Here is a 16685-nt window from a genome sequence, read left to right as displayed (position 1 = left end):
TGTTTAAATATATCTCATGGACAGTTTACAACATGAATTATTTCCTGCCTTTGAAAAGCCATGGTTTTAAGATATCTGGCAAGTTTATTACAATGAAATGTCGCATTCTTCAAACAAGTAATCAAAAGAACAATTTTTAGCAAAGACTGGTTTCCAGCATTCACCATTCAGAAATGTTGCGGAGTGTGATCTTGGTTTAAATAAAATAAATAGAAAAAGCGTGCATGTTTGATCTTCCCAGAATTCCTGGGTGTTCCATGCAGGATTCCTACTATCTAGCTGATGTTCTAAGGGTTTTTTTCCCTTAGTAACCCTGCACTTGTGACCAGGCTACTACCCCAAGTTGCTCTCAGTTGGGTATTTAAGGCAGCTGTTGTGAATGTCCCCTATAAAAATGTCCAGGCCCTCTCACTTTGTAGCATATAAAATGGTTACACTGAAGACTGTGTAATATGTCTCAAAATGTTGGGGGGTGGGGTAGCAAGAATGGGTTAAACGCACTTTAAAAAGTACATTTAGAATTGTGGTCCCATGTGGTGGTCGTATAAAATTTTAAGTATTGTTTTTTTCTGTGAATGAAAACATTTTTGGTGTTTTAATTTGTTCTCATCTTTTTTTTTCTTTTTTTTTTTCTTCCCTACTCAGCTCTTGCCCCTGTTCTTTGCCTCTGGTTTTGTTGGTGAGGATATCACAGTGATGTCTGCATTCAACCTGCTGCATTTGGTGACAAAGAGCCAGCCAGTGGCCCTGCGAGCCTGTGGGCTTCCCTCAGGTTGAATGGGTGCTGCTTGTTGTGTCATGCATAATAAAGGCCCTTGTAGGAAGGGGTGTCTCTGCTGCAGGAAACAATGTGCTATGGGTTGTTCTGTTTAAATTTTCCTTTGAAGTAGAAGTTTATTTGCACTTTTTTTTTTTTTTTTGTAAAAGTCACTGAGTTGAGTGAGCAATTTTATATCCGAGATTTTAAAAATCTTGGAAATGCTGACTTCCTTGTCAAAATAGAGTCTCTTAAATTTTGTATTTTTTTCCTCATTCTTGGCAAAATATGTGTCATTAAACTGAAAATATTTTATTTAATGCCATTCCTAATTTTAAAAGATAATATCTAAAAGAATTTCACATGTTGATTGCTATTAAATCATAGGACTTAAAAATATTTTCCAAAATATTTAGCAGTACACTTTAGTTATACTCCATGTGTTTATTTTCACATTTTTATTATAAATCAAGTATGTTATACTGAAAATCATGTACAAGAAGCATGCAGAATTTAAAACTTAATTCTTTCATTCCTCTGACAGCACATTCCTTAATTATGTGACACTTCTCTACATAACTAAGTGGAAGCATGCAATTTAATGCCCACATGCAGCTGCACTTTTCATGTAAGGCCCAGGTTTGATCATTCAGTCTGGGAAGGGTACAATAAGACCCCCATCTCCATGAACTGATTTTATCATGAAAACCTTCAACCTAAGTATTTTTTGTTTCACTTAAAAGGCAACAGTCTGTAATGTCAGCATAAAAATGTCAGTATACAGGGTTATGTGAGAGAAAATATAAGCTGTACTGAGTTAATTTTGAACATTACTAGAAATTTTCATGTCGCCCGAATAAAAAAGATACAGTCCTGGCTGATCTGTGTTAAGCCTCAAAAATGGGCCAGCCTGGGTGTTTGTGCTACACTCACAACTGGTACATAAGAGTGCAGAATGTGACAAGCAGTTTCTCCCAGACCTGGACTTAGCAAGCGTATGGAGGTGATGTTTTTAAGATTTTTTTTTTTCAGTGACATCAGTTTTCAAGCTGATGGATTTTCCTAAAGCTTATTAGACTTTATTTGAACTAAATCTGAGTCCAATTTTTGCAGCATTTACGTTCCATTTCCCCCACATGTGCGCAAAACTCCCATTAACCTTGATAGGAACTGCAAACACATATTGAGGAAGAGAGAGAATAACCCACATTGTGTCAGCTTGACCTTGGTTTCCTGTTATATTTGCTCCTGAGCCAGATTTAAAATCCTAAAAATACAGGGTAAGCAAATTTCCTTAGCCCTCATTATGTACCTTTTGATGTGGGCTCATATTGCTTTTGTCTACCTGAACATGGGGACACTCAGTCTTCTGGCCATTTTGTTTCCACTCTGAAAAGGAGCTGATCAGCTAGAAACACACAGATCCCACAGGAGATTTTGCTGCTCTGTACCTGCTTCCAAAGCACTGCAGTAGCTGTTTTATCAAGTTGTTTTTCTGTCATAATCCAGTAGTCACGTTTTGGAATACAAAGTTAACACTACTGTTTATTCCCATCCCTTAGATCCCTAACTGTGGGACCATTAGTAGATTGAGTTCCAATGACTGACTACTTTATAGAGATATATATGGAGAGATATTTATATCTAATAAGCCCAAATTCATCTGCTAACAGTGGAATCATATACAATCACATATATCACATATTTTAAGAGTAATCTAAATTCCCCAGATGCTTAAAAATTAATATAGGTTTGCTTTGCCTTTGGTTTGGTTTTTTTTTTGTCTGTGGTGTATTTAAGGGGTTGCAAGTAAATGGCATAGCATGTATCCAATAAAACATGGGAAGGAAATGTCGAACCAACATCTGCTTAAATGCCACAATGCCCTGTGACTTTGGCTTCTGAATACACAGAAAACACCCAAGTTCTCCTGAGTTTTTATAACATAACACTGAGCTAGTACTTTTCCCACTATCCAGTTCTGTGTGAATTGCCGTCCTGTAACCATACCACCATGCCATGTGTCCACCAAGTCTGGGACCATGTGGAGCTTGGCCACCTTTTAATTCAGTGGCAAATTCAATATGGAATGAGACTTTTTATCCTTCTGGAACCCATGCTCAGAGTAAGGAAGCAAAGTGCCATCAGAGCAGTAAACTGGGCTTTCAAACAATGTTTTAAACACTATGCAGTTAAATATTTGCTGGACAAGGACTTGAATGAAAGTATTGTTTCAATTTCTATGTTTGGAATGGTACCTCTATCCTTCCTGTAAGGAACAAAGTAACACAAGGCAATATATAATTTATATTCAATGTATAGTTGTAGATCCGAAACAAGAGTGGGTTTTTTTTTAATCCTCCTCCCCATTAAATTAATTAAATACTATTGGAATGCATCTTAGAATAGAGATGACCTGTCCCTTCTTTGAGCTATTATTTTGTAAGCATTTGTGAGGTTCCCTTGTATTGGTGAAGTGTTTTTACTTGTTCTTTTTCTGTTTATATATTAGCACCTGAAGTGTGGATCTGTTCTTCCAAATTGTATTTTTAAAATATTTTTTTTGTCTGAAGTTAGGACTAAACGTTTCAATGTGTGCACACCTAGTGCACTGTTTGCTCATAACATTTTTTGTAGACAAGATGGCAAGTCTGAGCAGGAGCAGGAGCTCCCAGTAGATGGCACTAGGCATTTGCTGTTCTGCACACACAGGACTATATAAAAAGCTTCCCGTTTAGGAGTCATTCATTCAGAAAGCACACCCTGAGAACTTAGGAGCATTTACAAGTATTTTAAGAAAAGCAAGAATACTGAGAAAAAAGCAAAATCTTTGCCCGTATGCAAACTACCATCACATCGGTTCAGGGTTTCTTCATTGTCAGTGATGACTGCAGCTCCATTGTGTGACAGAGAAGTGTTGCTCCTTGAGCCCACTTTGTTAGAGTTGAATGTTCTGAATTTCTTTGGAAATGTAGGATGCACTCAGTACCTGCCAGGATTTAATTCACAGAAATTAAGTCTTTAAAAAAAAACCCCACAACAATCCCCACCAAACTTTTAGTATAAAAACTATTTCATCTGCTTTATGCATACTAAGAAGCAACTGACACAAGTACTGATTATGCAGATTCCATGTACATATGTTTTCTGAAGCAGACCACCAAGCTATAACCTAGAAATATAACTTATATTGCTTTGCTGTGTCTTTTAATTATTATGGGTTCTCATTTCTTAAAAAGACCCTTTATTTCTTTAACACTTTGAATGTTGTGCTGCTTACATCACATTTTTTGCATGTGATAAATTGGATTTTCCTCTCCTGTAGATCAAAGAAAATTATGGTGCTTGTAAAATTAAGTAAAAGTAATGATGAAAAAATTATTGGGGTAGACTTAGGGTTGGGGGTTTTTTCCGTATAATAAAGTCCTAGGTAATATCAAATTGTTGTGTAGTGTTTAATTACTAAAATAACTACTAGTAGGAAACTGTACTTTTCTAGCATTAGATTAAACTACAATGCATCTGTATGAAGATGGTGTTGGGCATATGGTGTAAGTCTTTATTAAGTAAATATCTGTAGTATGGTTTCTCATTCTTTTACTAAATCTTTGTTAATTCTAAGTTCTAACATAATGTCTTTTCATAAAATTGAAATTAATAGTGAACAAAAACTTACTGGGTCTCACAACTGGATTTTTAGCAGTAATCTGTTAACATAAAGAATTACTTTTAGGAGCAGATCTTGAAAACATTTGCATACATGAATTATTTGTATGCATTTGTTCCTCTGAACTCTCAAACTGCTCATGTCAATGAAATATCTGTGTGCATACTGCTTGGCAGCTATGGCTTTAACAACTGAAAGTCTAGTAAAGACTTTAGTCTTGTGGGTTCAAAGTACAGTAGTTGCTGTCAAACTTTGTGTGACTTGAGTATGACTAAACATTTCATATTGTCTGTTTCTATGTTTAGAGATATAATTTCTATAATGTATATTGTAACTTCCCCATAGTTTTCCGTAATGTGTATCACCAGAGATGTACTACTCCAGAAGTGTGCTCACATGGTCCAAAAGAAAATAAAAGTAAGACTGATGTTGTATAGCATAAACCATCCATACACCTATGGTTAAATGCCTGTCAATGTTTTCATTATACATTCATATTTTCTGGGGTTTATATCTTGAACATAAAAGTTTGCTCTGGGTTTAAGTATGCTATACAAGGTCTCAGATGAATGTATTTGCTCCTCAGAACTGGCTGGGGGCAAAAATTAAAATTCATTTGTATCCAGCTAAATTCTAAAAAATGCAAATATCAATTTGGATCAAAAATAGATTTCTAAATTTAGAACACGGTCTTACAAATACCTAGTTTACTGCCTTCCAGCAGTTATGAGGAAGACTGTTGAAAAGAGTGGAAAATATTCACTGTGTGATCTCAATAGTAAATAGCGTGTGAAACCATTCATGTATCATTATTATATAAATGTCTGTGTATATGTTTGCCTTTTAGTCATGTGATAGTAGAACACTACATTATCATAATAGAGCATAACATTAACATATTTTTGGAATGGCCTTAAAATGAGTTTTAAAAATTACATATAACTGTCTTAATGGGAGTACATTTGATGTTGTAGTGTGTTTACAAATGTTCCTTTTGTACAATAATATTCAGTCTGGAATGCCTTACTTAATACATTTTAAGATGAAATTTATTAGTAGATATCTCTTTTGGTGTAGTACTCTTAAAAATGTCTAATACTTGCCAAACCTGGGATCATAAAGAAGACAAGAAGCCTTCTGTTACGTTCCTTAGAGTTTGTACTCTTTTTTTCGCTTTTTTAAAATCTTTATTCTGGTGATTTTGTACTCTTCCTCATCTGCTCAGGAGACAGATGGTGCTTGTCCCTGGCCCACCTGGGTGGAGGCTCCTCAGTGATTCTTGCACTGAGAAGTACTGGGATGATGAGACATTTCTTGTGCTCCCAGATCATGCACAAAGACAGTCCCTTAATGTGTACCCTGATGGATCTTTTAAGGTTGTTTTCATTTCCTTCCTGCTCTCATAAAGGATCCACCACAAACCATTTCCACCCTTCTTGCAGGAATGTTTTAATTCTGGGAGTTAATAAATTTCCTGTGTTTCATTCCTGAGCCTTCTGCAGCTCAGGCTTAGAGTATTTTCTGCTTGGTTGGGTATGGAAAAGATGAATTTTCGGGGTGTTCCTGGGTTTTAAAGTTTCTCATGAAAAGTTTCTTTTTTTAGTTATTGGAGTGTCTAACAGGAGGACTAAGAAGTCCTTTAAGGACTGCCTTCACATTTTCCCCTTCAATTAAAAGAAACTCCTGGCTTTGTCTTTTCTCTGAGGAGTATGTGATGTGAAGGAGAGATGACAGCACACAGAAAGAAAGGAGATTTTCTATATTGCTGAGCTGAGGGAGGACAAGCAAGAAAATGTGCAAGAAGTGAATGTGAGCCCTAAAGCCAGTAAAAGTGTGTTGGAAAACAATGCAGGAGATGGTCACTTAGGGAATTTATTAGCTTGGAATTTAATGGAACCTTGAATGGGTCTAGGGTGTGGACTGGGAATCAGGCACTAGAGGCTCCAACATTACCATACCTTAGTTGCTAGGTTAACCATAGGTTGCTACAGCACAGATCATGATCTGGGGATAAATGAGTAGAGACAAGTTGTGCCCCAGAGAATGCTAAGAAGGGGAAATTGTTCTTAGTTGCAAGCTAAATATGTATCTCAGTTTGTGATTTCCTTCAAAAGAAGATGTGCTGGGTAGGGATGCATGGCTAGGGTACAAAGGTGCCCTCTGCTCTGTCTGGAGAAGAGGTTCTTGTGGAACAGGAGGTGCTGGCAGGCCAGGTCTGGTGCTGGCAGCTTTGTGCACTGTGGGTAAGAACTCCCTCATCAATGCTCTGGCCCAGGTCAGGGAGTCCCAAGGACAGCAGAGCAGGGAAAGTTTTCACCAAATCCTCTTAAAGCCCTTTTACAGGGCTTGACCCCATCTTCTCGACCCATAAGGCATGGCTGAATTTTAACTAAACATAAGGAATTCCAGAAGGCCCATTAGGGAATTAAGTTGGCAGTTACAGCCCTTTTTGACTGTTCCTCTACCTTTAGTCCTGAAGCAGATTGAGAGGGGAGTGGGCTACAGTGTTTCTGTGGTGCCATAGCAGAGCATGAACTAGAGCAGAGTGTCCCAGCAGTTCCTGTCTTCATGCTAGGTATGTCCCTCAGTGCTTGGAGAAGTGGGATGAAAGGCCACAGAGCAGGCAGTGCTTTTGCAAAAGTGTTCCTTAGCCTCCACAGCTGGAGACAGATCAAGTTTTTCAGGGGGTTAGACTGGGCTGTTACAGAGAATTGGAGGAGAGGAAAGACCTTCCCCCAGCTCTCTCCTTTCCTCCACCCCCATCCCAAGTACAGATTGCGGCACCTTAAGTCTTGAAATCCAGTGCTCATTTCACAGGCCACACATCACTATTGTGGAGGAAGCAGCAGGAGGATTTAGCAACAGCCTGAATGCCAAAATAAGCTACACACCACTGCTGGAAAATGCTGACTTTTTAATTGTTTCTGCTGCAGGGTTAAACCTTTATTAAAGCTGTGTGGATAAACATATTTTGATGACTTACTGAAATATTTTAAATGCAAAAGGTAGCATAAAGCACTCTTACTAAATTCACCTTGATCCCACTGTTAATAAAATGCTTTTCCATATGTTGGGCACCCTTTTATTGATTCTGTCAGAAATCTACTGACCAGATAAAGAGTGCTCAGTGTCTCTGTCTTTCTTGTTTTTAATTTAAACAAATGTAGTGCCAGTGAAAGGTGCTAGGATAATATCAGCAAAACAAAAGTCTCTTTACTGTTGGGCGGAGAGGAAGAGAAATCCATCATTATAAATATTCCCCCCTCCACAGCTGTACCAATAGATCTTGATCTTGTCTTGCCTGGTTTGCATCCAAGAGTAAGGCAAATAGGTCAGCTGGCCTGTGCACTCTGTCTTTGGCCATCTCAGCAGAAATGATAACAAATGTGGCAGTTTATAACATAATGAGCTTTTGCTCCACTTAATTGAAGGTTCTTCTATTCACCAACCTCTGCTGAGCAGCCACATGCTGTTGTTGCTGCAACAGTAGTGAAGATGACAGCTCAAAAAGCTGCAGAGGAAGCTGCCTTCATCTCCACCAGCTAATGCAGGCTAGTGGTGGACTCCTCTCAGTCGTTATAATTTGGAAAGGTTGTGAGAACAAGATTGTGTCTGGTAGTGACATTTATTTCATTGATGTCAGACATGGAAGTAAAGTAGACATGCCTGGAGAGGACAAAAGGAGCTGATTTTCTTTCCCCCTTTCCCACTAAGCAAAACACTTCAGTCTTTTGTTAAATGTTTTTTACATTCACAGGGAGGAGAGGCAGCTTCAGATTTCTTTTCCAGGGAATGACTCTTTGGCTTGCATGGCTACCTTAGTGTAACTTGCTGCAAGCAGGTTTGCAGACCTGTGGAAACAACAGATGCTGCCTATATGGGCCTGCCTGCTGGGATCCCAGTACCACTTTCTGTGGAGAGAAAACAAGTGCATAGAGATGCATTAGCTGGCAGTTTGGAGGTTTTATTTTTTTTTTCTTTAATTTTTTTATTAAACAAGAGCTGTGCTGATGACCAGGTGGGAAAAAAAATGTGACAGCTCTGTTACTTGATTGTATGAGAAGTTTGCAAATTTGCAGAGAAGGGGCTTGGCCTTCCCTAGTGACCATCTGACCCTCGTGGTGTTAAGCAAATAATTTTTTTTTAAGACAGTTAGTTTTTGGGTGGTGTTCTTTCAAGATAGAACCTGGAATTTGACCCAAAATTCAAACTGCTGTTCTGGTACCTGGCTTTTGGATTTTCAACGCACAATATAGTGGAAATGGTCTTCACTCCATTACTTCTAATGCTTGCATGAAACTGCAAATGGTATTTCAACAGCAGGTGGGAGTTAGCTACCTACAGCAAGAAAGCAAAGGAACCACAGATCTGTTTTTCAATGTGTAAAACATTTATGGGGGTTTTTTAATGATGAAGTTTGAATTTTACTTAAACCTGACCTCCAAACATTTCAGAGGAAGTTCTGAAACAGAAGTTTCAGTTTCTTTTGCAACATTTATCCTAGTCACCAGCGGGCTAAGGTAATTTGAAATGGCTTGTGAGGAGATTATAAAAAGAACTATCATGTCAAATACAGATTTTATAAAACTGTGTTTTCCAAATACAAGCCAATAGAACTGTTTGCAATGTAACCATTCTCAGGCGTTGTTCTTCTTTAAACTAGATGGCAGTTCCTGGCTTGTTTGCAGTGAGAGAACACTGCAGCATTCTCCCGAGGCTGTAGACTAGAGGCTGCAGAGAAGAAATTAAACAGAAATTAAAATATGTGAGAGAGAGTTGTGAGTTTGCCTTTTCTTAATCAGACAGTGAGGCAAAACTGGCAACAAGAGGCATAAACTGTGAAATGAAAACTGAAGTAAAAAGGAATTCGAGATTCCACTTTTAAAAATACTAAGTGTTAGCAATAATATATGTAAGGGTATTTATTTAAAGAAATGTAGGCAAATATTTTTAACTTTGTGGAATTCCTCTTAATATCAGTTTGAGGTAATTTACCATCAATCTACCAAGGTCTGACTCGCTTATAATGGGACAGACTTTGGTAAACAAAAAGATGTATACTTAGAGCCAGATCCTGTAGTCTCATGTACAGTCATAGACCCTTAAGTAGCTATGCATATTTTCAATGATCTGCCTACACAGGTCACATTGCAGGATTGGGGCTGGGGTGGGATATGAAAAATAAAAGGTACTGTAAGGTCCCTAAAAAACTGCTTGGTTATATTAAAAGAAATAGTACTGAAAACTAGAAGCCCGATTTATTATATGGCTGTGCTCTGCTGGAACATTTGATCTTGCTGTATTTAGTTCAGGAAGTCTAAGTGGTATGTGCTCAGTGCATGACCATAATGTTAGTGGAATATGAGCATAGATAGAAGAAAGAAAATGGATGTTGTGTCTTCCATGCAGTTGAAATATTGAGTTAATTTCAGTGATAGGAAGCAACAAAACGCAAGAAAAAAATGTTGGAAATGGTTCAAAAGAGTGTTTGATATAGGAAAGCTATCAGGCAAAATGCCACCACATTTCAGGGCATATCAGACACTAATCACCAACCTCTGGTGTGTTGGAACAGGTGAGGGGCTGAGTTGAGGAGTAATGGTCTGCTAACTTGTGTCCATCTGTCTGAACATGTCTTGTTGCTGGTTTTCTTGTGATTGCTTATAAGGAAAGAATGTTATGAACCACAGGTTTGAAAAGTCAGTTAGAACTTATATGTGAGGTGAGATGCTTAATGTCTTCATTATCAGGTCAACACTCAGAAAATACTTTCTGTTCACTTAATTTGTACAGCAGACTTCAGAGCTGAACTCTGAAATGCCCATAGTCTGCAGGTGAATAGTAAATGGCAGCATGCCCTCCCTCGCTTTTCAGAAAAAAAATCCCATTCCTAAACACAAGAATACTGTGAAGTCTCCAAGAAGGGTTTCTGTTGATATTTGTTTCACCCTCCTCAGGTTTTTTTTTTTTGTTTGTTTGGTTGGCTTTTTTTTCCATTAAGATTTGTGAGGCTGGTCTTTTCCTCACAAAACCTTCCATCCTGCTCCAGGATCATAAGTGCCTTTAGCACTGCTGTAGCTGTTGCCAGAGGGTTGAAGGAGCTGCCTGAACACTGCTTTTCTTAGGAGTGCCAACCCCAAAGAAGGCACCATGGGGTGCTGATTAGAGAGATTTAATCTGGCCTCCAATATTGCAGTGGATCAAAGGGGATTTTGTCTGTCTTTGCAGGCAGTTCACCTCTTAACAGCTCATCTAACTGGAGTTCAGAACATAGCTGGCCTGGGCTTTTGTAAAAGTCATTGCTGAGAGCACCATCTCCAAGGAACAAGAGTCCCAATATAGATCCTATGAATCCAGGCTCTCTTATTCTCATGCAGCATTTAAATTAGCCTCACCTTTAATCAGTAACCACACTGACAAAATGCTGTTTGTAGAACTGATGACCTTTTCTCTCATTTGCCTCAAACTGTGTGATTTGCCAGTGAACTCTGAGCCTGCCTTTATGGCTGAGCTGCTGAAGCATTTTGTTGCCTGTATGGACCCTTTCCAGAGCCCAAACCTCATCCCTCCTCTATGGAGAACCAGATGGAGGAAGGTGGTCAGCCTGCCCATTTATTCTCTAGTTTAATAATTAGCTCAATAACAGCTCCATTACTAGTGGCAGTTTTTCTTATATTGGAAATCTTTGTGTAGCTTTATGTTGTCCCCTCCCAGGATACAAACAGTTGCATTGAATGTGACAGTCATCTCATGTCATTAAGGAACAGCTGCAAAACCAGAAGGAAACACTCTTTTACCAAAAATTATGCACTTTTGTCCCTCTTGCATGTAATTTTTTTCCTGACTGAAGGAATGTATTTCTAGAATCTCATCTAGTATTTTCTAGGATTAATTGCATTTTTATATAAGCTTGTAGGCTATCCCTATTTCAGATAAAATACCCCTATATCCTCTGCAGTCAGGGATGAGTCTTGCTTTACCTCCTTGCCTCCACAGCAATAGGGAAATAGTGTGATCCATTTACTGAGCTATCTGTTTGTTGCCAGCAGTTAAATAGTAAGTACAATTAATTTAATAGGGCCACATTTGAATGCTGAAGGCTGAACTAAGGGATTTTCTTTATAATTTGTAGTGCAACTTTTTTTTGATCAATACTCAAATTACAAACTTGAAGAATCCCTTATTGGGGTCGGTTGCATTTTACCTCAGTGTAGTTTGGCAAAATTCCCCTGCAGACATAAACAATTGTTTGTATTTTAAAACTTACGGTTAATTATTAAAACAAGGCATACAAAAAAGATCTTTTCTTAACACACTTCCTACTTCTGATCATTGTCGTGCATCATGTGGCATCTAGAAATTTTCTTATGCATATAGTAAACCCACAGATTGGAGAACATTAAATTTGTAAATAAGATGAAAAATTATTTAAGGAATGTAAAGGGGGAATACTGACCATTTTAAAAATCAGTCAGTATTTTCTCTTTTTTCAAAGTGAAGTTATGCTTAGTTTGCCTTTTTGCAGCAGCAGCAGCAGTTGAGGGGCAAATAGAATTTATTTTTTAAAATTATGGCAGATGTTTTAAAAATTGAAGAGATGTTGGTTTGTAAGATTCTTTGTTGCTCTCTAGACTACTTTTTAAACTGAAATTGTAGAGAAAAGACTGTCTCTCAAACCGTTTCTTTCTGAGCTGCGTAATGCAAGATAACAATAGCTATTTATATAATGCATATGCTTCTTTTCCCTGTTAGCTATACTTTGAAAGACTTATTAGTCCTAGAGTCCTGCACGTTTGGAGAATAAAAACCTCCAAAGTTTGACATCCTTAAATAAGCAACCAAATGTTATAAAGAACAAACCTCACTTACAGTTAGAAAACAATATTTACATTTAAGGTTGAAAAGCCAGGATGTAGGAAAATTTTGCTAATTTGGAAGGTGACCTTTAAGTGCACCAAAACCAAATAGTTTGTAAGCTATGGCACAGGGCACATTCCTGCAAAATTTGTGTGAATACTGCTTTAGTGGTTCTTGAAAGACAAACAAAGAGACCTGGAATGAAATCTTTATCCCTCTCCCAAATAAGATTGAAGCTAACAAAGGCATACAGCAGCGCTCTTTCAAAGCTTGCCATTAAAACGAAGACTCTGCAGCACAGCTAATGAGATGGGTCAGAGTGGAAAACAATCTGTTTTTAAGAATGTTTAGATCAAAAGTAATTTCTAATCTATGAAATAAAGTCGCTTTTCAATACTTTTCTTTCACTAGTAAAGCTTTTTATGTTTGCACTATTTACTTCAATCAGATGTTTTCAATTTTACTTTTTTCTTCCTGAAAATACTTCCTAGGGTTAGTTGGTAGTGACCAACAGCATTATTCTTTTTCTCTCTCCCCTATTCACCCACCCCCACACATTAAAAAATTGAGAAAAGAAGAGGGGGAGGAAGAAAGAAACATCTTTTCTTAAATGATTTGCAAGCATCTGTGCTCTAAGCTACTTTTTATGAACGCTCCTTAGTAATGACTCAAGGTAAAAAAGCAGAAAAGCATCCAATGTTAGGAAATTGCAATCCAATACCATGTAATTTAAACCTGCCATTGCCTCTCCTGTACTAAATGACATACAGATGGGTAGCTCTGTTGCCTCTACTTTGGGAACACAATTGGTCTTTTTATGAGTGTATATACATTTCTAGCAAAAAATATTTTGGTCGGGAGTGTTTATTTCTTATTGCACCATATTTTAATTACTGTCATAATTAGAGTGCTTTTTCCCTGCTGTATTTTGTCAGCTAGTTTTTGCCAATGCTTATCAAAGTTACCTGAATATTTTGCAATTTATGTTATTACTTTGGGAATTTTCATTCCCAGAAGTAACTTTATTGTTGTTTTTTGCTTTCACAGTGTGGATTTTTGCACTATGCAAATGTCTATTTTTTACAGTAATCCTTATGTACTCCTTGGATTTTCTGTGTGAACTAAGCAAAGTGTTAAGATTAGATTTTCAGAGGAGGGTAATTTCAACAGCAACCCTCCTTTGCAACAAATTTTACAACAAGTTGAACCTTGTACAGCTTTGTGCATAAAGAAATTACTTACTCCTTAGGACTCCTATTCTAGTGCTTCAACAGTGAAAAAAGAAAAAGGCTACTTTTTTAACAGGGAAAAGGTTGAGGATGCAACTAGAAATTAAATAAACTTTACTGTAATTCTGATGGTTAGAATTGTTTTTCAGCTACTTTTAAGGGTACTGAAATTGCCAGATGTTGTGGCTAAACATCATATGCCCATTACCATAAGTCTCCAATATAGATGTCTTGTAAAGAATGTTTCAGCTGTAGTTGGGATTTTTGCAGATCTTTTTTTTAATGGTCAAAAAACGGTACTTTCTTGTGAATAATTGTATGCGCAACAATTTAATGTATGACACACCAAAGGGCTTTGGCTGTAGCACATTGTCACTGCTCCAGTGGAATCACCTGGCTCTCCATAAAAATTCTTTTCTATACTTATATTTGAATAAATAATCAGCTGCAGTTCAGCTGAGCCATTCTTTGTGCATTAGGGACCAGCCTGGTCATTGACAAGTGAATGCAGAAGCTATACTGTGGCTGTCTGCCAAAGCAATTATTCAGGATTTAAGCTAAAAAGGCTCCTTCTCCCATATCCTCTCCTTTTGCAGGGTCATGTAGGGATAAAAAGGACTGTAAGGTGGTCTTTTCCCAGGAAGAGCTGAGGAAGCGGCTGACACCCCTGCAGTACCATGTCACTCAGGAGAAGGGGACTGAAAGGTAAGGCAGGATGAAAGAAACTCAGATCTAAAAACACAGGCATCTTTCTTTTCCACCCCTCCTCTTACTGCTGTTTCCTCACCTTCCCTACCAAGTTTTGTTGGTTGTTTTCTTCTTCTTCCAGGATTTCTACACTTGTTTACTAACCCCTACAAATTAACACTACTGCAAAGACAAGCATCTGCAACAGGGGGGCCAGGGCCAAGGGTCTTGTGTGACTTTTTCTTTTAATGAATACTGCATGTCTTATAAAGTCACCAGGCTCATAGTTAGAGTCTGTTTTTAGTTTACTACAAAACGTGTGGAAGTAATAGTGGTTTAGGTACACTTTTTTTGGAAGACATCGCAGTAAGCAGAACCACGAGGGAAATGGCTCTGTGCCAGGAGGCTGGAGTTTTGAAGGTGGCCATTGTAAGTATAGACGTTTTGGCTGCAGAAAGAAGGTAGCATAATTTAGTTCTTTTCCACCCCACTCCAATTTCTTTTTGAAGCACATGTGGAGAAGGTATTTATTGGCTCATTTGTGGTTGGAATGTCAAAAATTTTCAATAACTGCCCTCACATGGCTTTAGTCGCTGGAACCCAGCCTTAAGTCCTGGAGGGGAAAAAAAAAGGACAGACTTCCAAGATTGTTTTTAGTGAATAAAGTCTCTCTCTCTCTCTCAGCTGATTCCAGCCAAAGGTAACTTGCCAAGGCCCAGCCATTTTTTGTTGTCTAATTTATACCACTGAGCTTGGCGCAAGGCCCTGGCTTTACCTCTGCTCTAAACGTACTAATGATGTAACTGCTTGTTTTCATTCATGAGCTGAAAGGACTCCCTGCTGCACGTGGGGTCCTGGTTAATAGGCAAACCTTTTCCTGACAGCGCTGAATTTCGTGGCTGAACGTGCCAGAGAGGCTGGTGGGGACAGTCCCCCTCCCCACCCCAGCCCTCTCCATCCTGCCACAGCCCTGGCAGGGCAGGGGGACGGTTGCCTTTGCTGGGAGACCTGCCTCGCCTTCCCCCCAGCCCTCCATGCTCCTGTGTACGGGACCAACAACGTGATTTAATGCACACAAACAATCGGAGATTAGGTCATTCTCAAAAATCCTGTTTATAAAAAAAAATTGGACCTCATAAAAAGGGTGAAAGGATAATAAAAACAAGCTGCTGAGCACATAGGCTTTTTGTTGGGCTAGCGCAGCTGATTCGTATTAGGTGAATGACCTCCTAGCCTTTTAGATTGTTAACTTAGAAAAATATTCCCTTAAAGCTGGAATATTGCTTTTCAACTGAAAATATAAGGCGCGCACAGCTTGAAATCCTGGACCAATTATTTCATTTTCAGCTACAATGTCTGTGCCGCCCGGGCAGCCAGCGTTGGCCTGACCCAGCGCCACGGCTCTGCAGCGCCTCACACCTCGCTCCACTGCAGCCGCCGAGCCCTGCATGCGGCCCAGACGTGGACACAGCGAGGTGTGGCAGGTTGAGCTATGTGCCAAACAATCTGTGTTTACAAAAAGTTGACATTTCACTTGCCAGATAGGGGAAGACTTCTGGTTTATCCTTTTTGGTTTTGTTGTTGTTCCAGCCTTTGAACTGTGGGACAATTTGCTTCCTTTTGCATGATGTCTAACATCCGAGGCACACTAACAAGGACATTCCCCTTTTCCTGTGCCTGCTTTATTTGCTACCTTTAATAAAAAACAGCTGCCAACTTAGAAATCGTGGGCTTTTTCTATAACATTTTTCTAAAGACTCAGCGACTTTAAAAATTAAAAAAAAAGAATTCCTTTATTTAATTTTAAAATGCGGTGTTGTTGTTTTCCCAGTGCCTTTGAGGGGGAGTACACACACCATAAAGCTCAAGGAATATACAAATGTGTTGTTTGTGGAACTCCTTTATTCAAGTGAGTATGCTAAATATAGTTTTGAGATTTTTGTCTCTTAGGTTATGTATAATCTTGTATATATTTCATACATAATTGTATAAGGTCATTTCATAAAATCACAGAATGGTGAAGTCATTCCACCTTTTAAAGAATACAAGAGAAACAATGTAAATAATGCTGTAGTAAAATTAAGCTTATAGCAAATATAAAAAATTAGGATAAATAAGATAGGAAGATGACATTCAGGTAAAAGAGGAAGTATGACAGGAAAAAAAATTAGTAATTTAATTTTTTTTTCTATATGCAGCTCTGCCAAGTACTTGTAACAGTCTTTAACTGAGTCAACCGATACTGAGGTTTGACTGTTAGAATTACTTCCAGGTAGCTTTAAGAGATACCAAGTGGCAATGCTGAATTTTACATACAGCATTTTAGCTGATGATGGAAAAAACAGTAGATGCATTTTTCTTAGAATTCAAGCAGTTAGGAAAACAAAACTGTGTAAAATTTCATTACTTATTGAATTTCCATTCATCCAAATTAGCACACATGGAGAGCTGGTTTAAAAATACTCTTTAGAAGTACTGTGGGAATTAT

General features: G+C 38.2%; 1 protein-coding gene across 4 annotated transcripts in view; it reads left to right on the top strand.

Annotated features, from left to right (window-relative positions):
- MSRB3 (methionine sulfoxide reductase B3) overlaps positions 1–16685 on the top strand; it is an 82687-nt gene that overhangs the window by 21952 nt on the left and 44050 nt on the right. For 2 of the 4 annotated variants that reach the window (XM_054631986.2, XM_077178864.1), the window contains exons 2-4: positions 646–772; positions 14107–14215; positions 16029–16106. In XM_054631986.2, the coding sequence (XP_054487961.1) occupies positions 646–772; positions 14107–14215; positions 16029–16106 (314 nt within the window). The remainder of the gene's footprint in view (positions 1–645; positions 773–14106; positions 14216–16028; positions 16107–16685) is intronic. The other 2 variants (XM_077178863.1, XM_077178862.1) reach the window with 2 other exon arrangements.

This window comes from Agelaius phoeniceus, chromosome 5 (genome assembly GCF_051311805.1).
Source record: "Agelaius phoeniceus isolate bAgePho1 chromosome 5, bAgePho1.hap1, whole genome shotgun sequence".
NCBI lineage: Eukaryota > Metazoa > Chordata > Aves > Passeriformes > Icteridae > Agelaius > Agelaius phoeniceus.
This window is presented reverse-complemented; position numbering and strand designations above follow the sequence as displayed.